Genomic DNA, 25,216 nt, shown 5'->3' on the forward strand with positions numbered 1-25,216 from the left:
ATAGTGTAAATCTGCTTGCCAGTACCAATCACAGCTCTTTCAAAGCAACTTATGTAATCCTTTTGAAAGCACCCCTTTTTCTGCCTTTATAAACTCATTTTTTTCCTTCTCAGAACACAGTTAGAGTTTCTACCAAAAATTGTGTTTCCTGGATTGCAATTCCTTTAAAAGATCCCCAAGTAAAGCTTTTGTTTGCCTTGCAATTCTTGGTCAAAATTGATTGACAACAGTTTCATCATTAGATAATTCTACATTCATTTCCTTTGTGAAGCTGGACTTTTGGCTGTGATTAAAAAAAGTGCTATGTGAAAAATCACTGTAGAATAGGAAATGAAGGTGGTATCCTTTGTATCCAACATTCTCCACTATCCAAGCAGAGCCCAAGGTTTGAGAACTTGTGCAGTGCCCCTCAGGCACATATATCATATTAGTAAGTAACTGAATGGCCATTTAAGGTTGAAATAAAAATATTGCTTTCTTGCAATTTATGTATCTTATTTTTCAAATGGCTTCTAAACTGTCAGGATATAAATACTTATTAAGTTGTTTGGACCTAACTACTTAATAGAACTATTAAGTATTTCTTTTGGCCTATAACTGCTATGAAAAAAAAAATCACTGTGACAACTAAGAGCACTGTAAACTCAAAAAGTTTGAGAACCTCTGACCTAGGGGTTCTGGAGACAGATGTAGCCTTGCCACTCTCTCCCAAATGCATTTGGCACACCAAGCTTGAACAGACTGCGAAGTCCCTTCTCTGAGAAAGGAGACCAAAATCCCTTCTGAAAGATCAGAGTTACCAAAGCCTGTCAGGTGGGTTATTGCTGTCCTGATTAGAGTTATAAGTATCAGGAAAAGGACACAGAGCAGTTCTCTGCACTATCACGTTACATCACTCAGTTGTTGTTTACCCTCAATTAGCTACTATGGTTCAAGGAGTTTAGGAAAGAGGCAAGGAATATAAAAACGGAGACAGGACCACCAAAAGCTGAAGCATTTGGGAATCAGGACTACTGTATTATGGAGTGAGCACTGATGAGTGAAATGCTAGGCAGAAGGATATCCTTTTCTTTTCCAAGCCCAGCTGGGGCAATACATGCCTCATAACGATTCCCTTAGTGTCTTTGGAACTGTTCTGGCTGCCAGAAAGCCTGGTTTGGGCTCCCTGGTTTTGATGTAAGACTATATACCAGCAACAGTGGCAATACTATCAAGAGCAAGAGAAATTGGGGACTTTCTAGAAATGAACCTAGCATTTCGTTATCTTTTCTGTAATGTAAGAGTCATGGCCTGCTCCTCTAGACTTAATATGCAACCCCAGAGTTCGTGTATTTCTCATAGGAACACTGTTGGTCAGGGAGTTCTTGTATTACCAAGGGCTGTGGTGGTTTAATTTGACTAACAGACATGAGGTCTTTGATATTCCAAGCTTGTTAAGTGCTGCACATCAGTTATACATTTTAAAAGTAAGAAAAAGAGTTGTTAGAGCAAATAGCTATGTGAGGAAAGCAAAAACTCTAAGCTTCCCTTCTTCATCTGTGAAATTGGAGTAATAGCACCAATCTCATAGTTACAAATAAGGTAATGTACATAAAGTACTTTGCTTGGCAAAGAATGGATGCTTAATTGCAAAGAATGGATACTTAATTAATAGACTTGTTGCCACTGTCACAACGATAGTTATTCCATGAAAGAAAAATCAAGAGATTTACCAAGCTGATAATAGTAATGCACTCAGAAAATACAGAATATATGAGAAAGGATAAGGTTAATTTGCACTGAGTCCCTATGCTTAACTCCAAGGATGCCTGGGAGTTTGGTCCTCTCGGTCAAGTTCGAGATGAAATGTGGTAGAGCTTTATAAAGTGCTGTTTAAGTCTGAAACTCCCTTGGAGACACTCTGTACTAGCTTGTCTATACTGTTTACGGAAAATGTATAGATTGTGGTTTGTATCTGATTTAATTGAGTATGCAGCCTACTTTCAGCTACATGATGAGTGGGGTATCAAAGATTCTCAGTAAACCTGTGCCTTGCCTCCCCTGAAACCAAGGTTATCTAGCACATACCTTGGTAGTTCACAATTAGAAGACAAAGCATGTCCCTTGTGATTAGAAATGGCCTTAGGTGCCATCTTTCTCCTGCTGCACTGAACCTTTAGCCATTATTACAGCCTTATGAGAGCCTCATAGGTCTTTTCAATCATCTAACATCATGTAGTGGCTACAATATACTTTGATGATTGATAAATATTTTGGGGATATCATGAGATTTTCAAATTTCAGAAATCTTTCAGAGAGTAAATTAAGACCTATTTCTGGTCCTTATTTATAATGACCTGGTACTGATAATGTACTCCGGGAAGCATCCTTTACCATAACTTACATGCTTACTTTCATTAGATTCAGTTTTGGTCAGATGCATGTTAATAGGCTATTGTCATTAGAATTTTAGCAATAGACTACCAAGGAGCTCTTAAGAAGGACAGGTTAAGAAATGAGATTACATGTATGACATATATGTTTAAAGAAAGCATGAGTAGCTACAACAGAATACACTAAATAGTCATTTTCTATTGGTTTTTAGGTCATTTAATAGGTCAGGTAGCTGTTGACAATATTTTCCACAATCACTGTAGATATTAATGACAGTAATACATCAATATGCAGAAGTCATTTATTTGAGTGACTTCTAAGTTCATGAAACAGTTTCATGAACTTAAAAAAAAAAAGATGACCAAAGGCATGCATTATAACTTACCTTGTGCTTTACCTATAGGGGAGCTCCAGCTCCCTTAGACTAATCAAGGATCAATTTATTCAACCTGCATCCACAAACCTGGCTGAGACTTGGAAGCCTCATTGCACATTAATGCTGAAAAGTAGAAGGGCAGGGATGGGCTGAACTAGATCAACACATTAACAGCAACAAGAAGTGAAAGCTGATTAATCTGAAGGCAAGGGAAGAGAGACAGAGGCCCTTTGAGGGTTATTTAGGGTAGGCACTAACCACCCTTAACAGCTCCTAAAGCTGTAGGCACCAATGATTATGTTCAGAACGGTGAATCCGAGTCACCAAGAAAGGACCATATGAGGTTCAGGATATTGTTTAGGAAGGCAGTGAATTATTCGATCTATTTTAGAACTATTCTGATAAAAATAGTTTTTAAAAAGCTTTTCACATTTATCAAAAAGGTGAGTGTGAACATTCTGCAAAATGTATTTATTCAAATGGAAAGTCTGATCCTAGACATCACTGTATCAATGCCGGTGCGTCAGGCCATCTATAACGAGTCCACATGCTAACCAGCAAGCTGTTTTTTCCCCTCATGAATAAATCTCTTGTTTAGTTGTGTATTTCTCATAAAGACTGCAGAACATGCTAAGCTAGCCACTTCATTGAACCTTCTGTTTGTCACATGAAAACTGCCTTTTGAGACTATCTTGTTGAAGTCTAAAAAAGCCAATATCCATTAACCACTTTTTCCACCCCTGTACTGAGAGAAATGAAAGTGCAGGAAAAGAGAAGAGTGTGGTCCTGAATTTGTACTCAGAGTATGCAGATTCCTGTTCCAGCTCTGGCACTAAACTGGCTGCAGCATTCTGCATTCGTTGCTTAATTTATCAAGGCCTGTGTCCTGATTTGTGAAACTAAGGAGTTGTATATTTCTTAGGTCCTTTCTGTTATAACTGTGAAGAGTTTTATAATTGCAAAGATGTTTTTTCAGTGGGAATAATATATTGTACCAAATTCTTTTGGGATATGAATACAGTATTTTCCAGGCAAGCTACCATCATCCCCCAAACCAACAACAACAACAAAAATAAAGAAAATCAACAATGCACGTTCCCCATCCAACCCTGTGCTCAGATTTATATTTAAAAATCTTATGAAGTGTCACATTCATAATTCCTTGTTTTTTTGCTTCTAAGCCATTTTGATACTACTATTTACCCAGCTGTGCATACAAGCAATGCCATCAGGTTTGTTTTTTTACTGAAATAGGTACAAAATAGGTATTTCTTATCACAGATTGATAGGAATAACTTTCCCTCAAAAAATGAAGCCTCGTATTTTAAAGCAACATTTCACTTACAAAAAGAAAACACGATGTTATTTTGACCATTCTCCTATTACTTAGGAAGATGGAAAAAACAGAATATTTCCCAATTGTATTTCACCACTGTAACCTATTTGTGAAAACTAAAGGTTACTTTTTTTCATAACAGGTAGGTTTATAATTCAGAATTTGTTGTATGGTGGTGCTCATGTACTTTATCAGGTTGTCACAATCTAACAGCTCAGTTAGAATGTCATGTAGTATGTGTTGACAGCAATTAGGGAGCTGAAACCCATTCAAGAACTCAGATATTTAAAAATATTTAAAGTTACAGGATTGAGCTAGTTGAGAAGTCTCAGGGTTTGGAAGAAGAAATAATTGTTATTAATATCTCTAATATCCTGAACCTACTTCTTAAGGACAATGTGGTGGTTATGATCACTACCTAAGACATTTTAAAAAGGATATCTTTGTGCTACCGGAGGTAATGCAATGAAATGCCAGATGGTAACAGGCAGGTTTCCGGGAATAAGTGTGGAGAAAATGCCAGAAATGGATTTCTATACAAGGGAAGACAAAAGAGGTAATGTACAAAGTCAATATTCTTTAAAAACAAAACAAACCTGTCCCCCCAGGGCAAGTCTTACTAACTCAATATGGTTTTTCTTAAAAGCTAAATTTTGGATCATATATTTAGATGTCTCTTATCTAATGATTTTATGCTCTATAAAGAATAATGAGATACAGAGAAATGGTCTAATAGTTTCTCCCACAAAGGAAGAAAAAAGGCCAAATTTTCTTTGACAGAGTTTTACAATTTATAACTCCTTCTTATCAAAACTCTTTCTTCATGAATTGGTAGATGACAACAATCAAGTTGCTAGCAATGGCAACAACTGATTTAAATGTACTCTAACACTTGATTTATGGACTAGGAGCTATGCCTTACCCACAAGGAACCAACAAATATGGAATTAGCAAATGATCTGATTTGCACAAAATTAAGCACATAATCTGGTGGAATCATGAAAAGAGAAATATTCCAAAGATAGGTATTTCTCCCGTTACTATTGCCTGAATGATATCAGCAAGAATATCATTAGTTTTAGTGTTTACAGTTGTTACAACTATAAAACTTTCTCTTTAGCTTATGGATCCTATCTACACTGATTACAATCCTGTCTGGAAATAACTATGACTAATAATCACCATTTAATGGGGGAATAAAAGCAGACAGAGAAGTCGCCAAAATGAAATATAGTTTTAAATACATAATTCTATGTTATAATGAATGCTTTACAGCTTGTCAACATAGACACTATGATATTATCTATGTGATAGTTAACTAGGATCTAGACTCTAGGAGTAGGTAATTATGTTGATAGAACACATACTACATTTAATCAAAAAGCTACACTCCAGAGGTGGCTATTAAGATAGCATTCAAAGATAGCATTCAGCTTTCTCTCCTGCCCACAACAGTAGCAAACATAATGGATATGAGAAATGGGAGTCTCATTGACAAATTGGTGCCTTTTTAAATTAGCACCCAAATTTCAGAAATGACTTTTCACTGCCTGGTGAAATCAATGTTATTTATATGTGGATTTGCTCTTGAAATGATAGCAAAATTCAGACTTTTGCTTGCTCTGTCTGAGGGGGAGTTGCAATATACCAGGAGTACTTCACTTTTCCTTCCCTCATGGTGGCTGCCTTCAGAAAACCTGGGGCTTCACTGAGCACACTGGGAACCACTGATCCATTTCAATCCCTTCGTTTCACTGACAAGAAAACTGAAATCCAGAGGTTATGTTACTAATCCAAGGACACAGCTGCTTGATTATATGGTTTTCCAGAACCATATAATGCTCTTCTTTAGACTCAAATTACTTCTATTAAAAACATTCTAATATGCAAATGCCATATTATGTCTAAAGACTTCCTTTCCTTTATTCTAAATAAGTGGTTCTCAACCTTGGGTGATTTTGCACTCCAGGGAACACTTGGTAGTGTCTAGACACATTTTTGGCTGTCACAACTTGGAGGGGTTGGTGCGACTGGAATCTACTAGGGAAGGGTCAAGGATACTGCTAAACATCTTACAATGTGCAGGACTGCCCCTCTTAACAAAGAATTATCTGGCCCAAAATGTCAACAGTCACTGCTAGGTATATATCCCTAAAATTGAAGAGATATTCAAATAAAAACTTGTACGTCAACGTTCATAGCAGCACTACGCACAATAGCCACAGGGTGGAAATAATCTAAACAAACGTCTATTAACTGATGAATGGATAATCACAATGTTGTATAATCATATAATGGGTTATTTTTCAGCCACAAAAAAGAATAAGGTAGTAACGCAACATGGATAAACCTAAAAAAACATATGTGAAGTGAATACAGACAGACTCCAAAGGTCACATATTGTATTACTGCATTTATATAAAATTCAGAATAGGTAAATGTCTGGAGATATAAGGCAGACTGCAGGTTGTCAGGGCCTGGAGAGAGGGAGGAATAGAGACTGATTGCTTAATGGGTACAGAGTCTCCTCTAGAGGTGATAAAGATGGTTTAGAATTAGATGCTTGCACAACATGGTGAGTGTACTAAATGCCACTGAATTGTATACTTTAACATGGTCAATTGTACGTTATGTGACTTTTGCTTCAATTTAAAAAATGTCAATAGCACTGAGGTTGAGAAACCATTCTAAACATAGGTACACCAAAGGTTGTTTTTGTCTCAAATAGCTAAAAATCAGAGAAGATTGCAATCAAAGACAAAAACCATCAAGTACTACAATGAGGGTTTTTTTTTTTGTTTTTTTAAGACTGACCCTTAAATAAACACCCTTTTTTTTTTCCTGGTGGGAAAGACTTGCTAGGAAAAAATAATGGCTGTTGTCAGCCCCAAGCAGATTTGATATTGCTGTTATAAAATTATGAAGATAAGGATTTATGATAAATTGGTGACATCATCTAAACTGCAGAGGTATGAATATGTTACTGTAATAAAAAAATTCACAGATTTAACACAGTCCAGAAAATGAAATAATTGTCTTTAAATGTGTGCCTGCACTTGAACGATAAACGAGGGAGCTGTCAAACAAAATTAGGCCATACATTATGAGACAGTCACTTTACAAGGCTTGTCAATATGAACATCCCATTCTCCATTTGAAAATATGGAGCTGTATACTCAGAGCTAAAGTTCAGGATTGGTCTCAACCAAATGGTAGCTTGGCAGTGAATCAAAAGAGCTTAGAGATTTACTGTGGTAGCTATAAACCATCTTTCCTTCCATGAAGTCTTGATAAGTGGGGGGACATGTTTGGGTCCCTTGGACTAAAGGAGCCAGGCACATTCAGGGACCCAAAGGAATTAAGCTACTATGTTTATAAAAAACAAAAACAAAAACAAATCAAAGGCTGTGCCTGGCAGCACTGCCAGTGTTACTCTGCAGCATGGCAATATGTTCATGCATACCAGACCATCAGGGGCATGCCACCATATTAAGTATGGGAAATGCGGATGGAAACTGACTTTTTAGATTACCATTTTTATAGACCTAGGATTTTTTTTTCCAGGCTAGGTAAAAGTTATTTCCAAAGGCTAAATGCTGGAAAAGGAAAAACAGAAAAAGTGCTAAGTTATCTTCATATTTTTATTTTAATTATTCTCTACAAATAAAAACTGTTGGCTTGCTATCATTCAGCTATTCCAGATATTATTTTCTATAAAACAAAGTAAAATTAATCATTTCAAAGATTCATGGCTAAATATCATTCCTATTTTATAAGAAAGGAGTAGGAGCATCATGTGGTTAGTTATGATTGTAACAGCAGGATGAATTTCTTCCAGGAGCTATGTTCTTAAGTTAAAGATAGTGAAATTAGCCATCAATAGCTGCATTTTAGGCTAGTCAATACCACAAATTGCTGATATAGAACTTAGAACATTCAATAAGAGAATGATGGCCAGTGAACATGAATGTCACTGTCTATACCTGTTCAACTGTTTAACTGTAAAATAAAACAAAATGCATATATTGCAGTCAAAAAAAAAAAAAAAGAAAAACCATAAAGATAAAAACCTATTGATGAAGAAGGACGACTTTCACCTGCAAAGTGTCTCTGGCCCCTTACTTTAGGGAGCCTTCCACTGTGGGTTGTGTACAGCAAGCTTCTGAGTTGAATTATCTTGTTATTTATTTTGGTGACTGCCAATCAGTGCTACTGCCTTTGCATCTAGGGACGCCCACAGTTCTGAGGATACTGATATTCGAGGTAATCCACTATCTGCTACATAACGTGTTTTAGCTGTTACTATAAACGGTGATGAACACTGAGCCATTTCTCTTTGCCTACCTATCCAGTCCTCCATGCTATGAGAAATATATGAACATCATCATAGATCTTGGAAAATATTTTCTTCCACACCTTTCACAGCAACTTTTTTTTTTTTTACATTGATGTAAGGCAGAAATGTCAATTGGTTGCCTCCTGTATGTGCCCCGACTGGGGATCAAACCCACAACCTTTTTGGGGTAGGGAATGACACTCTAACCAACTGAGCAACCCAGTCAGAGCATAGCTCCTAAGTTTTTAATCTACTTTTATACACTACTGATGAATAGGGTATTCAAAACATGATTTATTGGAAGAAAATAAAAACTAGATTATGACATAAGGAGATCTAGGTTTGCATTTTGGCTCTCCGTTTATAGGCTGTGGGCTTTACACAAGACTTTCTCTCACAACCCTCTGTTTTGTAATAAATAAAATGAAGATAATAATCTCTATTTACATCATAGGGTTGTCTTACAACTCAAATAAAATAATGTAGGAGTCTGTGAGTTATGAAGTGCTCTTCAGATACTTGTTAATATCAATTACATATTCTTAAGAGTCCTAAATACTAGCTCGGAAAATGGGCTATGTAGTAGATGGGATTTCAATGCCACATACAATGGACACTGATGGTGGTCTAATAAGAAATTAAATATACAAGTCTGTTCTCATCCCAATCCCCACCATTTTTAAGACTTTGTTTATAATTTTTATGTAAAATAAATGATTCGTCTAACACATATTTATGATTTTTTCATCAAAGAATACAAAAAAATTCACCTCAATTTTAATTTTCCACCTACACTGTATAGTTTTCCAGCTTTGTTGTTTTTGTGATTCCTTAATGAGGCTAGTGGCATATCTTTGTAACATTTTCTTCTGTTGTCCCTTTCTTTGATACATTGAGCTGTTTGTGAGAAGCTTTATCAAATCCAGTAAAACTTCATTGTACATTTCCAGAAAAGAAAAAAAATGAGCACACAGTAACATTTTTTTCACTAGCAGTGCCAGCAATTAACACGTATAATCAGGCCAACTAAGTAAAGATTGGAGAGTAAAGGATAGAGCACAAACAGCTGACCACTTTACAAGCTTCTGTGTGTTTATAAAAGGAGCACTTTTTGGAGCACTTTCTTTATCTCATCTCCACTTGGAAGCATGCCCATCTTGCAGATTACATTACCAGGCCCTGTCCTTTAGCAAGGACTCTATTAATTGCCTGACCATTTAAATAAACACTTGCTGGGGCAACTTTTAAAGTAAGCATCTAACGATCTCCTTGCTAATGACCTGATGATCATTTTGAAAAGGAAGAGAGGAAACAAGAAGAAATGTGTTGCCCTGTATCACTGTAGCTCTCTTCTCGAAATCTACCTGAAGCCTGAGATTAGGTGAGGACCAAACCACAATGAGTTAGTTACTCTGGAAGCTTCTGTTGACGACTGACTTGGGGTTAGGACATGGCATGGATTAGTCACAAAATTTTGACAAGATTTCTTTATTTATTCATTTTTAAAATTTTCTGAATCATCAGATAGTAATCTCTTTTCTGAAGTCTGGGAAAGAAGCAGAATCCCTGGAATCTGTCAGTCTTCAAGGAAAGTTCTGGCAAAAAAAAAAAAACAAAAACCAAAACCAAAAACAGGCAAAATCTGACTCAACAGGTTCAGGAAGGTATTTTGCATGATTAATTAAGGGCCAACCAGGGCCCATACTAAAATGGGACAAAGTGCCTAGAGCACAAAATACAAAGAGGCATTTTCTATCACTTGCACAACCCTAGTCAGCCCTGCTGATTAAATAACTTCATTTTAACTATTAAAAATCAAAACCAATGAAGATATATGTATTCAATAATGATAGCAATAAGCAGATACCACTGCTCTCTCCCATTATAATTCATAGAGTTCTCAACACACTTTTCATATAGATTATTACATTATGCCAATCTCACTTTCCTAGGGCTAGAAGTACACAATGTATTAATCCCACCTAAGACATGAACAAACACGTTTAGGGGAGCTCTAGGATTTGGTTAAGGTAGTAAAGGTAGTAGAGGTAGACACCTGTGATTCTTTATGTCCAGTACTCTTCACACTACACTACACAACACCAAGTCTCCCTGTGATGTCCTTTATAGCATCTGATTTTATAGTGTGCATTGATTAGGATTATTTATGAAGTCACTAGTGGCTGGTTTAGATTAACTTTACAACAAAATGAGCTTAAATTTGTCTATTAACCACTGACCATAAATAGCCTTATGAGAAAACAAAAATAAACAAAAAGATTCATTTAATGGTTCTTAATGCCAAGCTTTAACATTTTAGGGGAAATCAAAACCATTTATAAATCAGCCTCACAGATAAATTTTTTAATACTGTCATTAGTTGCATGGTAGAATTGTTTCTTTTTGTTGTTGTTGATGTTATTATCAACAAGGCTTAGCAACCATTGGAAGCATGTGGGTAATTTTGCTAAGAGTTGTAAAGAAGCTTGGATTAGGGCGGGCCTATGTAGTATCAAGTCTAAGCTTTCTCCCCTTGTACTGAGAGATGTCCAGAAAAGAGCACAAGGAAAAAAAGACCCTTGCCCACTTGCCAGCAAGCAACATGTGGTCTGTTGGTCTTTCTCTGCACAGCCCTGCTTCAGACAAAAACTTTCTAACACTAACCAGAAATACAATTTAGGTGTCCAAAAAAACAAAAACAAAAAAACAAAACAAAAACGGAGTTGCAAATCTAATTTTCTGGATACAGTTGATTAATATGGAAAGAGTCTAAATTATTTAAAAGTGAAGAGAAACTTACTCCTCCCCATGTTTTCTTGTGGTCCCTGGGAGATTCCTGGACGATGATTCCCTGTTAAAACAGCACATACACACAGTCAGGTTCACAGAGGCTGAGTCACTAAACTACATCAAATAATTTCCATTAAACTTGATGAGGTCAACATTAGCATTTCATTTCAGTACATTCTAATCTTGCCCCTTTACAAAAATGTTTTCTCTATCACAAACAGATATTTAACTTCAAAGGACAGAAACACAGTTTTCTGGATGCACGAGGTTTATACAAACTTACTATGACCTTGTTTATCTAGCATTAGTTTCTGCCCTGGCCAAATAAGACTCATCGAATTGGTCACATGCTTATCCCTTAGGAAAAGGCAGTGATATCAATATAAGTTGGTGGATAAAAATGCCAAAAGGCCCAATTTTAATAACTGGGCTATCATGTTATTAGTTTGCCTATCCCTGGCTTCTCTTCAATGTCATTCTGTGACAAATCCAATACCCTTTATAGTGTAACACCTTCCTGAATGGTGTTAAACAGCAGTGCCTCTAATGAAATTATCCCTGAGGCAAAGCAGCCCACAGAGTTATTACCCATAAACAGTATGAATCAATAACCATGAACTACTGACAACAAAAGCTTTGGAGGAAAAAAAATATGTATTGCAAGAGCAAGCATACACAGAGGAGCAGCAATTCTCTTTTTAAAAGATGAAAATACATACACAGAAGCCATTTCATACCACAATGCTTCATTTTTCTTACAGGTTTCAATCACAGAATGATCACACATTTATTGTTTACCTGCTACATTCCCAATATGGAGCTAAGTACCAGAAAGGCAAAATTATAAGATATAATCTCTCAATCCATTAAGGAATGCATAACCTACTTAAAGCTAAGCACACAGGGGAAAGTGATGTCATCAAAATGGCCATGCAAATCTCCTTCATAGGCCAACTTCAGTCCCTCTCACAGGAAGATCAACTAGCAGCTATCCATAGAAAAGACATCACTGTAAAAATCCCACATTAGAAGGGTAAGAGGACTATATATGCTCTGAGCACACTGCTCCTCCTCCACACTGACACGGTGCCACACCAAGAGGGTACCCCGAACCTGTGGTTTCTGCAGGGTGAAAAGAGAGCCTGAGGTGTACATCCGAGTTCCCCCAGCATGTGAAATGCTTCCCAGGAGGCTCACTCACGTCTTGTCTCATGTGAGTCACTGGAAGAATCTGCCGGGCTTTGATAGATGTGGATGAGGGGGGTGGAGGTTACAGAAAATACTGCTTAAGTCTTGGCAGACAACACTCCTGTTTGCAGCACTCACTGAGCGGAGATCCCAGCCAGATCTCTGTCCATCTGCAGAGCTGAGCCAGTGACCCCTCTGGCTAGGGAGCTCTGTTGGCAGTTCTGCCTGATTCTGATCCCTAGTCAGTGGGCCATATGGTCAGTAAAGCCTGTTCTACCACCCTGCCCAGGAAAGGAAGCAAATTCTCATCCCCACCCAAGTGCTGAGTGTAGCCTCTAGTTCTGCCCACCCAGGAGGCCTGGCCAGAGAACTAAAACAGCCTGTGGAGCTCGATCTTACAGCCCTGCTTGGTCAGGGAGGCAAACTGGCAGCCCTGCCCAACTGTTAAGCATAGCCTCTGGCCCTCCTTAAGTAGGGAGTCTGAATGGTGACTCTGGGCAACAGAGGATCCCAATCTACAACCCTAATATGCAGATGAGGCCAGCCTTTGACCGTGCCCAATTGCTGAACATGACCTGGGGCTTTGCCCAGGCAGGAAGCCCTGCCAGTAACCCTGTCCAATCAGGAACATAACCTACTTCCCCAGCCAACAGAAAAGTGCAGCCAGTGAATTTGCATACCTGCAGAGCACAGACAATGGCTTAGATAATCACAAAGACCAGGATACAGCCCCACTCAACTTCAGGGCACAGCTGTGGCCCTGCCTGACCCCAGAGCACAGCCTGAGGCCACATCAGACTACTAAATCCTGCCTGCAGCCCTACCTACACACAGAGTCCACCCAGTGGCACCATCTGGTTGTAGAGCACAGTCTGAGATCCCACACAGTCCTGGAGGCTGCAGAGCACAGCCCAGAGTCCTACTCAACTGTGGAGTTCAACCAGTGGTACCATCCTGCCAGTGAACGTAGCCTGGGATTTTTCCCAACCAGAGGTGATTGCAGGGCTTAGTTAGTGGCCCACCTGACTTGCAGAGCACAATCAATAGCCCCACCCAAATAGGGATATGGTCTCCCAGTGGCCCTGCTTGAATAGAGCCCACCCAGCTGTGGAGTGCAGCCAGAGGCAACCCCCCCAACTCAGAGCATGAGCAGCGGTCTCACCCTACTACAGACCCCAATAACAAACCCTGCCTCCCAACAGAGGCTACCAAATGAGTACCCCAATACCCCCAAGCTGCAGTACCCGGTGAAGGTATTTCCCTGCAGAAGTGAACAAATTAAGTCTTGATGAGGGAGACAGACAAATGCACAAATACCAATGCAAGTAATCAAGCATCAGGAAGAAACAGATAAACATTATAACACTCAAACAAACAAACAAACTAACTAATAAAGTGCCAGTAACTGACCCTAAAGAAATGGAGAACTATCTGAAAAGGAATTCAAATAATTCTCTTAAAGAACTTCAGTGAGCTATGAAACACACAGACAGACATCTAAGCAAAATTAGGAAAACAATGCATGAACAAAATTAGAAGGTCAACAAAGAAATACAAACCATCAAAAAAACCCTACAAATACCCAGAAACCTTAAAGCTAAAGAATACAATGAAGAATTCAATAGAACAAAACATTTGTGGTTACCTATCAATAATTATTTTAAATGTAAATGGATTAAAGTCTTTTTTTTGTTTTTTTGTTTTTAAATTCTTTATTTATGCTATGACAGTATACAAAACTGCATACACACATATAATTCAACCTAGTAGATAAATATTACACTTTTTAAAATTACAGTAATGTCAAGACAGTTGGAATAAAGACTAATTTCATTCATATGAGCAAATTAGTTACAAAATCATGGATTGGCAAGTTTTTAAAGTTTATGTCAATGCTTCATTTTCATGCATATAGTTTACTTTTTCAAGTGAATTAATAACACAATTTCAAGTGCAAGTGGCAGACGAGGTGGCCGAGTGGATTAAAGTCTTTAATCAAAAGAAACAGAATGGCTGAATAGATTTAAAAAAAAAAAACAACCAATATCCCAGAAATATGCTGCCTACAAGAGATTCACTTGAGATTTAAGGATACATATAGAATGACGTAAAAAGATGGAAACAGACATTCTTAGCAAATAGTAACCAAAAAAAACAAAAAACAAAAAAAAAAACAAACCCAAAAAACAGGGATCACCATACTTATCAGGCAAAATAGATTTTAAGCTAAAAATGGTAACAAGGCACAAAGAAGGTCATTATACAATGAAAATGGGTCAATTCATCAAGAAGATATAACAATTATAAATATTTATGCATACAACTTTGGAGCACACAGCTAAGAGGAGAAAACAGCAATACGATAATAGTTGGGGACTTTAATACCCCACTCTCAACAATGGAGAGATCATCCAAACAGAGAATCAATCAGGAAACAGTGGATTTAAACAACACTACAGATCATACAGACAGAATAGACACACAGAACATTCCATCTGACAGCAGCAGGAAAGCAGAATACTTTTCTCAAGCTCACATGGAAGCTTCTCTAGGATAGATCATCTGGTAAGCCATAAAACTCAAGTACAAGAAGATAGAAATTGTATTGAGTATCTTTTATAAACATGATGATATGAACTAAAAATCAATAATGAGAAGCTGAAAATTCTCAAATACATGAAAATTGAGACATTCCAGACCAACTAATGGACCAAAAAATAAATAAAAATATATCTTGAGACAAACAAAAATGGAAACACAACATAAGAAAACCAAGGGGATTCAGTAAAAGCAGTTCTAACAGAGAATTCTGCAACGATAAAGTTTCAAGAAAAAAGAATGACTTCGAAAAAACAACCTAACTCTACACCTCTAGAACTAGTAAAAGAAGAATAAACGAAGTCCAAAGTTAGCAAGGAAGTAAATACTAACTGTTAGAGCAAAAGTAAATGAAATATAAAATAGAAAAACAATAGGAAGGATTAACAAAACTGAAAGTTGATTCATTGAAAAGATGAACAAAATTGACAAACCTTTAGCTAGACCAAGAAAAAGAGAACCTAAATAAATAAAATCAGAAATGCAAGAGGAGAAAAAGGAGCATGAGACTACTATGAACAATTATACACCAACTAATTGAATAGCCAACCTAGTAGTGGATCAACTCACCGAGGCTAAATAATGAAGAAATGGAAAATCTGAACAGAACAACCACAAGGGAAATAAATCAGTAATCACCCCCACCCCCACCACCAACAAATAAAATCCCAGGACCTGGTAAATTCTACTAAACATTTTTTTAAAAAAACATCCTTCTCAAATTCTTTAAAATTTTTTTTATCCTCACCTGAGGACATTTTTTCATTGATTTAGAGAGAGAGGGAGAGAGGAAGGGAGAGAGAGAAACATTGATGGGAGAGAGAAGCATCAATTGGATGCCTCTCCTACATACCCAGACAGGGAATCATATATGCCCAGACCAAGGATTGAACTTGTAACCTAGGTATGTGCCCTGACCAGGAATTGAATCTGCAACTTCTTGGTTACAGGACGACACTCCTAAAAAATCTGAAGAGGAAGGAACACTTCCAAATTCATTTTATGGGGCCAGCATTACCCTGATACAAATGCCAGAAAGGGACACTACAAGGAAATGACAGGCCAATATTCCTGATGAATACATGTATAAAAATTCATAACAAAAGACTAGCAAAACCAAATTCAACAACACATATGTAACACAATAAAGGTCATATTAGAGGAGCCCACAGCTAATGTCATATGCAACAATGAAAGGTTCAATGCTTTTTTTTTTTTTGTCAGGAACAAGGGTACACATGATCTCCACTCCTACTCAGCATAGTACTGGAAGTTCTAGCCAGAGCAATCAGGGAAGAAGGAAAAATAAAAGGCATCTAACTTGGAAAGGAAGAAATACAATTCCCTATTTGCAGATGACATGATATTGTGTATAGAAAATCCTAAAGACTCCCCCCAAAACTGAAAAAAGCAAGTAAAGTTGCAGGATACAAAAATCAACATACAAACATCAGTTGTGTTTCTATACACTAACAATGAATTATCTGAAAAAATAAACAATCCCATTTATAATAGCATAAAAAAGAATAAAATACTTAGAAGAAATGTAACCAAGGAGGTGAATGATCTCTACAGTGAAAACTATGACACTGATGAAAGAAATCAAAGACAGCACAAATAAATATAAAGCTATCCCATGTGCATGGACGAGAAGAATATTGTTAAAATGTGCATACTACAACATGCACATCTATATATTCAATGCAATAACTACCAATACTCCAATGGTGGTTTTTACAGAAATAGAAAAACAATCCTTAAATGTATATGGAACCACAAATAACTTGAATAACCAAAGTAATCCTGAGGGAAAAGATAAACAAGGCTAGAGACTGACTTCCTGATTTGTACTTGTTAGGATGTCTATTACCAAAATGACAAGGGATAACAAATGCTAGCAAGGATGCAGAGGAAGGAGAACACTTGTACTCTGTTGGTGGGAATGTAATGTGGTATAGACACTATGGAAACATCATGAAAGTTCCTCAAGAAAAACAGAACTACCATATGATCCAGCAATTCCACTTTGAGGTATATGTCTGAAGAAAAAAAAATGTCTGGAAGACATTTCTGTACTACCATGTTCATTGCAGCGTTAGTTAACTATTGTCAAGACACAGAAATACCTAAATACCTACTGACAGATGAGCAGATAAAGAAAATGTGATACACACACAAACACACACAGAGCCACACAATAGACTATTATTCAGTCATAAAAAAGGAAATTCTGCTATTTGTGACACCATGGATGAATTTTGAGGGCATTATGCTAAGTGAAGTCAGACATAAAAAGAAAAATACTGTATGATCTCACTTATATGCAGAATCTAAAAAAACAAACTAATAAACACAGAGACTAGACTGGTGATTGCCAGGGGTGGGGGGAGTGGGTGAAGGTGGTCAAAACGTACAAACTTTCAGTTTTAAGATGAGTAAGTTCTGGTATGCAAGTTACAGCACAGTGACAATAGTTACCAATATTGTATATTTCAAAGATGCTAAGTAAATAAATCTTTAAAAGTTCTCAACATATACACAAAATTATAACTATATTTGGTGATGATCTGTTAACTTTACTGTAGCATTTACTTCACAATATATACCTGTGTCATTACATCGTATACCCTAAACTTGCACAATGTTCTATGTCAATTACATCTTAATAAAGCTGGAAAACAATCAGCATATATGAATAGAGACAATCATGGAATAAATGATACTGAGACCTGCTTACTAGCTGTGTGACAATGGAAAATCATTTTCTGTCTCAAATTCCTTGCAAAAGGAGGGTGATGAACTAGATGAGTGTTTCCCAAATTGATTTCTGCAGGATGTTAAAAGGTTCTGATCAAATAAATGTAAGAAATGCAGTCTTAAAGTTAAACAGGTATCTTTATTATAAGACTTTTCAGAACCCTGGCCAAGTAGATTAGTTGGTTAGAGTGTTGCGCCAATATGTCAAGGTTGTGGGTTCAATCCCCAGTCAGGGCACATTCAAGAATCAACCAACAAATGCACAAATAAGTGGAACAATAAATCAATGTTTCTTTCTCTCTCCCTTTCTCTAAAATCAATTAATTATAAAAAACTTTTCAGAACCTTAAAAATGATAATTAGCAATGTGACAAAAGTATAGTCTCTCAATATATTTGGCTACATAAACCTTTTTGTAAGCAATCAGTATTTCCCAGAAGTTGTATTCCTTGGAGCTCAGTTTGGAAAACTGAACAAAATAACTTGTAAAACCTCTTGAGCTCTGAAATTTCATTATTCTCTGACAATGCATTAAGTGTATGGAACAAAATTAACTTAATATGAATCAAGAAAGTAGTCAAGGGTGTTGGATTGTTAAGAGAATTTTGGAGCCAAAAGAAACTTTAGAAATGATCTAATGATTTCTTATCTCTCCACCTTTTATTGAAAGCAGCAGACCACCCCCAAATCTTATGCCGAACACACACATATGTGCATATAGATATATAGATAAATATCTCCTGCTGTGCCTGTCCAGAAAAAGTCCAGCCATTGTTAATATAACTAGAATGGTTTGCTCCACATTGATGTAACCTGGCAGCCACAGAGAGTAGACTGGAATGCGCAGGCATGAACAATGACAACTTCACTGTACTAGTCAATGGGGGTGGTAGATGCCTTTGAGTGAGCATGTGGACTGTGTACCCATCACATTAAAAAATGACTGAGCACATAGAGCAATGAATCTGCATCAAATATTGCATTAAGCTTGAACATTCCTCCGTGGAAACTATTCAGATGATTCAGAAGGCTGCAGCTATGGGCAACTGGGAATTGGCAGCTTTATCACGACAACATGCCCATTTATGCATCACATCTTCTGCAGTTTCTTTGGAAACACCAAATCACCCAGGTGACTCAGCCCCCCTACAGACCAGATTTGGTGCCCTGCAACTTCTGGGTTTTTCCAAAACTAAAATCACCTTTGAAAGGGAAGAGATTTCAGACCATCAATGAGATTCAGGAAAATACAACAGAGCAGCTGATGGTGACTGGGAGAACTGTGTGACTGAGGTCCCAAGGTGCCTACTTTGAAGGCGACTGAAGCATCATTGTCCTATGTACAGTTTCTTGTATCTTCTTCAGTAAATGTCTTTACTTTTCATATTACATGGCTAGATACTTTCTGGACAGCCTAGTATATACAATGGAATATTACTTGGCCATAAAAAAGAATGAATTCTTACCATTTGTGTCAGCATGGATAAACCTAGAGGGCATTATGCTAAGTGAAGTAGGTCAGAGGAAAACAAATATTAATACTATATGATTTCACTTATGTATGGAATCTTACAAACAATATAAACAAACAAAACAGACTCACAGATACAGAGAATAGACTGATGGATATCAGACGGGAGGGGTGTTGAGGGAATGGGTGAAAAAGATGAAACAATTAAGAAGTACAAATTGGTAGTTATAAAAATAATCATGGGGATGTAAAGTATAGCATAGGGACTATAGTTAATATTGTGGTAACTGTGTATGGTGCCAGGTATGTTCTTGAAACTTGAGGGGACCACTTTATAAAGTATATGATTGTCTAACCACTATACTGTATACCTGAAACTAACACAATATTATATTGAATGTAAACTGTAATTGAATTTCTTATTTTTTAAAAAAAGTGCTGTCATATATTGAATTCCTTAGATGCTTACCTTTTAGAATCTGGAGAGTAAAGTTATGAAAGTTAGGCAAATGAAGAAATACGCCTTGTTTCAGTCTGTTGTCCAGTTATCCTCAGTTTTTGGATAAAGTAATATGTAGCCGAATTAACACAGTTATCTTTTCAATTCAATAAATATGTACTGTGTGTCTACTCAAATACATATTGTGTTTCTACTACATGCCTAGGTGCTGGGGATACAGCAGCAAACAAAAGAGACAAAAATCCCTGCCCTCATTAAAGTTACAATCTAAATGGGAAGAAATAGCCCTGGCTGGGTAGCTTAGTTGATTAGAGCATTATCCCAATAAAGCTAAGATTGTGGATTCAGTCCCTGGTCACAGCACACACAAGAATCAACCAATGAATGCATAAATAAGTGGAACAACAAATTGATGTCTCTTCCCCCTTTTCTCTCTAAAAAAAAAAATTAAAAAAAAAATAAAAATGGGAAGAAATAACCTATGCTTGTTTATTTAAACAAGCAAATTGTCTATCACGTTAAATCATGATAAAAAGAAGTACATGCCAAGGAGAAAAATAATAAGTCAGAAGAGGAGGACAGGAATTATTTACATAGTTATCATCTGTGTAAGACAAGCAGTTTTATAAATACTTGTCTTTTAGTAGTTTATCAATGACACATCTGTTGGTATGTATCAGGGGTCAGCAAACTCTTTCTGTAAAGGGCCAAAGAGTAAATATTTTAAGCTTTGTGAGTCATACGGTCTCTTTCACAACTACATACCTCTGCTGTTGTAGCACAAAAGCAGCCACAGAAATGAATTTGTGAGTGCCTATATTCTATAAAACTTTGTTTACGGATATTGCAATTGAAATTTTATATAATTTTCACGTGTCATGCAATTTTCTTTTAAAAATTTTCAACCATTTAAAAGTGTAAAAACCAATTTCAGTTCATGGGCTATACAAAACAGGCAGCAAGGCATTATTTGCAACCTCTGGGGTACATAATGAAATAGCTTACTGAGTTTTCATAAATGAACAAGTCAAAAGAAATATAAACCTAGATGAAAGAAGGTGAAGAAATTAGCCAAAGAACATGTATGCATAACCCACAGACACAGACAACAGTGTGGTGGCCAGAGGGAGGGGGGCAGTGACTGGGCAGATGTAGACAAAGCAGGGGGAGGAGGGATGGGGAAATCTATAATAGTGTCAACAATAAAGTAAAAAAAAAGAAATACAAGTAAGCATAGGGTATACATTAGTGAAACATAAAGATCCAGCACTTAGAGGCAGACTCTTAAGAGAGCAGGATGACAACTATGGAAGGGGGAAGATGAGGGGATGGAGGGGTGGAGCAAAAAGGAAGACCAGGGACATGGACAACAATGTGGTGACTGCAGGGGGGAGAGGGATATAAGGGGGCTGAATGGTAATGAAAAAAATACAATAAAAAAAATCCAGCACTATCAATAATAACAGAATCTCTAATAATTTGAGATATTTTATATGATAGAGACTTATAATTCAAGTACACAATAAAATATTAAAGAAAATGGTGTAACTATCTAAATAAATCATGCTTAAACTTTAGAAGTACCTCAGTGAATAAGAAATCATTATCACAAAGTGTATTAAATAATATAGATGCCCTATAAAATGACTTGAAGTCAGTTCTATTCCCTAACAGAAATAGTTTGTTTCGTCCATAGTGGTACTTCAATTATCACTTCCATCCCCAAAAAACACAGAGCTATATATCCAGGCTCGACCTTTCCCCTAACTTCCACAGTTCCAAATGCCCCAGCAAAATCTACACCTGGATACTGTGCCAGTACCTGAATCATCAGGGATCTAAAACCATTTTTTTCATCACATAGTGGCTTCTCTTCTAAATTCCATAATTATATTGATATCTTCATTATTTCATTCAACCAAATTGTTATGAGATGGAAGATTTTTTAAATATTTAAAGCTTTTTCCCTCCCAAGGGCTCACTTTTTTACCTTCTTACTTCTTACCTACCTACCACATCTCCCCAAAGTAATTAAACTATTCTGTGCTTATTGCTTCAAATGAAAGATAAGCTTGGACAAAGAGGAAAAAAAAACAGTTCTCTTAACTTTGCCTTCCAAGGTACTTGGGGGGAAACAAGAGGTCTTCTAGCAGAGATGATGTGATTGAAGAAAATAATGAGTCTAGGGTTCCACCTCCAATCTCATCTGCTCATTCCTCCTTCCCAGGCTAGAAAGGCTCCCCTGGTTTAAAGGGAGAAGTCAGTGAAGCCTAGGATAGAAGGTCCAGACTTGAAGGGACCAAATTCATTCAATACAATGGGTCATTTTTGCTGAGGAGCATTGCTTGAATGCCCAGGAATCCCTCAGGAGTGAGCTTAGCATCAACGGACCTTAAGAGCAAGCATATGAACAGAAGCTTTCCTGGTAGTGCATGGTGAAGACTTCTCTTGGACAGTAATCATCCTTTGCTGATGACCTCCCTGCTATTAGGATTCCTATCCATGCCTGATAGGTCCCTATCCAATTTGCTCCATGTAGACAACCCTCTTTGCAACTTCCCTGGACCATAAGCACTGAAGAACAACAGAGCCCTTGACACTCCACGGGGGTGATGATGATGAAGGCAAGCCCTGTACTTGGAATTAGCAAGATGAGGAAATGAGGAAAGGAGAGAGATGCACCAGTCACCACTAGCTTGATTTCTTACACCATAATGAGTTTTGCATGTTTTCTGATCTTCATACAAATGGACTCTGTGTAATATTAGAGCTAGCTTCTGTTGCTCGACTTCATGTTTGTGAACTTCATCTATATTGTTGTATGTGGTTGTAGTACATTCATTCCCACTACTGACTCTCTATTAGACATATTTTCTTATCTATATATTCATTCTACCACTGATGGACATTTGAGTTGTTTCCAGTTTAGGGAAAATAGTAAAACACACACCCATTACCTGTATTTAGCAGCATCCTTAGTAAAACCCACTCACTCTTCCTTTGCTGTATCTGTAATACTGGGATTTCCATATTCACCACTACCAAATCTAATCATATATCTTCAAGTTGATAGTAAGCTTCCAAAGGACAGGAAATATTTCAATTCTTTTGATCTTTCATAGGATATATACTTTGTATGTATTCAAGGAATAGTTATTGTAAATGTATAATCACTACTATCAAAGGAATCACTAATAACTTTCAATGTAGAAATGCAAGTGGAAGTCTGATATCTTGACTTACAAGGTCTCAGGGGTTTTTAAAACATCCTATTTTAAGTATATCTCAGCATATAAAATGTTCCTAAGATATTATCCAAATAATTCAGAGGACAGCATTTAAAACATACCTTTCTTCACCTTTAGCAAGGAGCTCAGAAGGAAATGATACAGAAGTAGGAGTGAAAGGAAGAGGTAAGTGCTGGTAGGATATTTGAAAGCAGAGCCCTATCAATGCATAGCTTTAATATTATCAGGAGAGACTGAGAACCTAGGCTTTTAGCATAAGAGCCCAGGAGAACAACAACAGCAGACAATGACATGGTGCTTTATTATGTATATTATGAATTCCTTTAATCTTTGCAATTTTATGAGTTAGGTATAAGAATATCATTAGTACTAGAGATACATATAGACTTCATTCTTGTTGATTCATAAAGTGAACACGCACATGTAACAAGTACCCAGATCAAGACATTGAACAGAACATTATTAGCACCCCAGAAGCCCCCCTTGTGCCCCCTGTTCAGTCACTACCAACCAACAAGGGAAGCCACTAGCCTGATTTCTTAAAGCATAAATGGGTTTTATGTATTTTTGAACTTTATAAAAATAGAATAATAGTGTATACTCATTTGGATCTAGCTTCTTTTGCTCAACATCATGTTTGTAAGATGCATCCATATTGTTGTATGTAGTTATGGTTCATTCATTCTCACTACTGATTCCATGTTAGGTACACACCCTCATTAATATATTCATTTTACTTCTGATGGACATTTGTGTTGTCTCAAGTTTAGTTTTCTTACAAACAGTGATGTGAACATTCTTGTACAGGTCTTTTTGTGAACCTATATACCTTATTTCTGTTGTGTATGTGCCTCGAAGTAGAATTATTGGGTCATATGCATGCCTATATTCAGCTGTACTCATTATTTGATAAATAGTTTTCCAATTTGGCTGCACCAATATACACTCTGAGCAGTTGTATGGAGGAGTCCCAGTTGCTCAACATTCTTGCAGATCCTTGGTATTGTCTTTTTTATCTTTGCTATTCTGGTAGGTGGTAGTGGTATTGCATTGTACAGTTTCCTGATTTTTCTATCTTAACTGGCCTTTTGGGAATCTTTTGTAAAGTGTCTATTTCAAGTCTTTTGTTCATTGAAGTAAATATTACTTTTAATATATTTAAAATTGAATTTACTTTTTAAAAACTAGTGGATTCTCTGTGGTACTGTGAAAACAGTCATAGCAGAAGAGAGTCATGGAAAAAAAAGATAGAACTAATAGTAGGAATATGGTTAGGTGTCTCTTCTAAATATAGAACTGTTTTGGGACAAGCAACAAGAAAAGCAGTAAGACAGAAAGAACCCTCAATGTAGAAATGAGACATAAAAGGAAAGGCTATTATGAATACGATGTATGTGGGTAGGATTTGCTTCCTTTTGATGAGTGGGAAGTGTACCACATACAGGACATAGCTCAAGAATCATGATAGCCAGTCACTGTCCAGAAAAGTTTTTCTGAAGAAAACAAGGCTCACAGGTGGGCTTTAAGCCTATTATATAGTGTTATATAACTCAGGGCAGTTCAGTGCTTGTAGGAAAAACAGCAAATATTCTGTAAATGAAAATGTGTTATCACCTACAAGTATGTTACCATTACATCACACTTCTCAAGAGAGGAAGCATGATAATTTATACATACCCTAGAATAGCCAATAAATATATACTCACCTTCCTTTAACCTCACAAGCCTATATTATGCTTTACTTTCTTTTTTTTTTATGAGTTACCAGAATGCACCATGACATTAGCTGCTTATTTTTAGTTTACTGATTAAATTTTAATGAGGTTCTTCAGATAGCAGAACAATCTGTTAAAGAAAGTTAATATTGCTGGACAAGATCAATGCATAATGGACACCATGTGTGAGAGAAAAAGAAGAATAAACAATGTGGCTTTGGTTGTATTATCTTAGGCATACCACGGCACATAATTTTAGCCCCAAATGTAACAAACTGGTGCTTTAAATGTGATCATATAAAAAATTCACGTATTATATATTTTTAATTAAATGAGGTCAGATATACTAAATAACTTCAAGAGCTCAACACTTAAAAAATCAATCAGGAAAAAAAGAGGTTCTCAAATTTATAATACTCCTATTGTCCTATTGTGCATATATATCACAAATTGAGAAATCATCGCAAATAGTATATGGAACACAACTGACATAGCTCTCAGGCTTTAGAAGGAAGAGTTCTATGACGTGTAATAATGTTGCATCACTATCTAACAAAGCAGCACTATC

The 25,216-nt window shown here is 36.7% G+C and overlaps 1 protein-coding gene across 3 annotated transcripts in view; it reads right to left on the bottom strand.

The window, feature by feature from the left end:
• PRRG1 (proline rich and Gla domain 1) overlaps positions 1–25,216 on the bottom strand; it is an 83,332-nt gene that overhangs the window by 30,973 nt on the left and 27,143 nt on the right. For all 3 annotated transcript variants that reach the window (XM_054566571.1, XM_054566570.1, XM_054566568.1), the window contains exon 2: positions 11,222–11,272. In XM_054566571.1, the coding sequence (XP_054422546.1) occupies positions 11,222–11,231 (10 nt within the window). In that variant the 5' untranslated portion in view covers positions 11,232–11,272. The remainder of the gene's footprint in view (positions 1–11,221; positions 11,273–25,216) is intronic.

This window comes from Pteronotus mesoamericanus, unplaced genomic scaffold, assembly GCF_021234165.1.
Source record: "Pteronotus mesoamericanus isolate MK-2021 breed Mesoamerican mustached bat unplaced genomic scaffold, CSHL_Meso_final contig_173, whole genome shotgun sequence".
NCBI classification, from domain to species: Eukaryota; Metazoa; Chordata; class Mammalia; order Chiroptera; family Mormoopidae; genus Pteronotus; species Pteronotus mesoamericanus.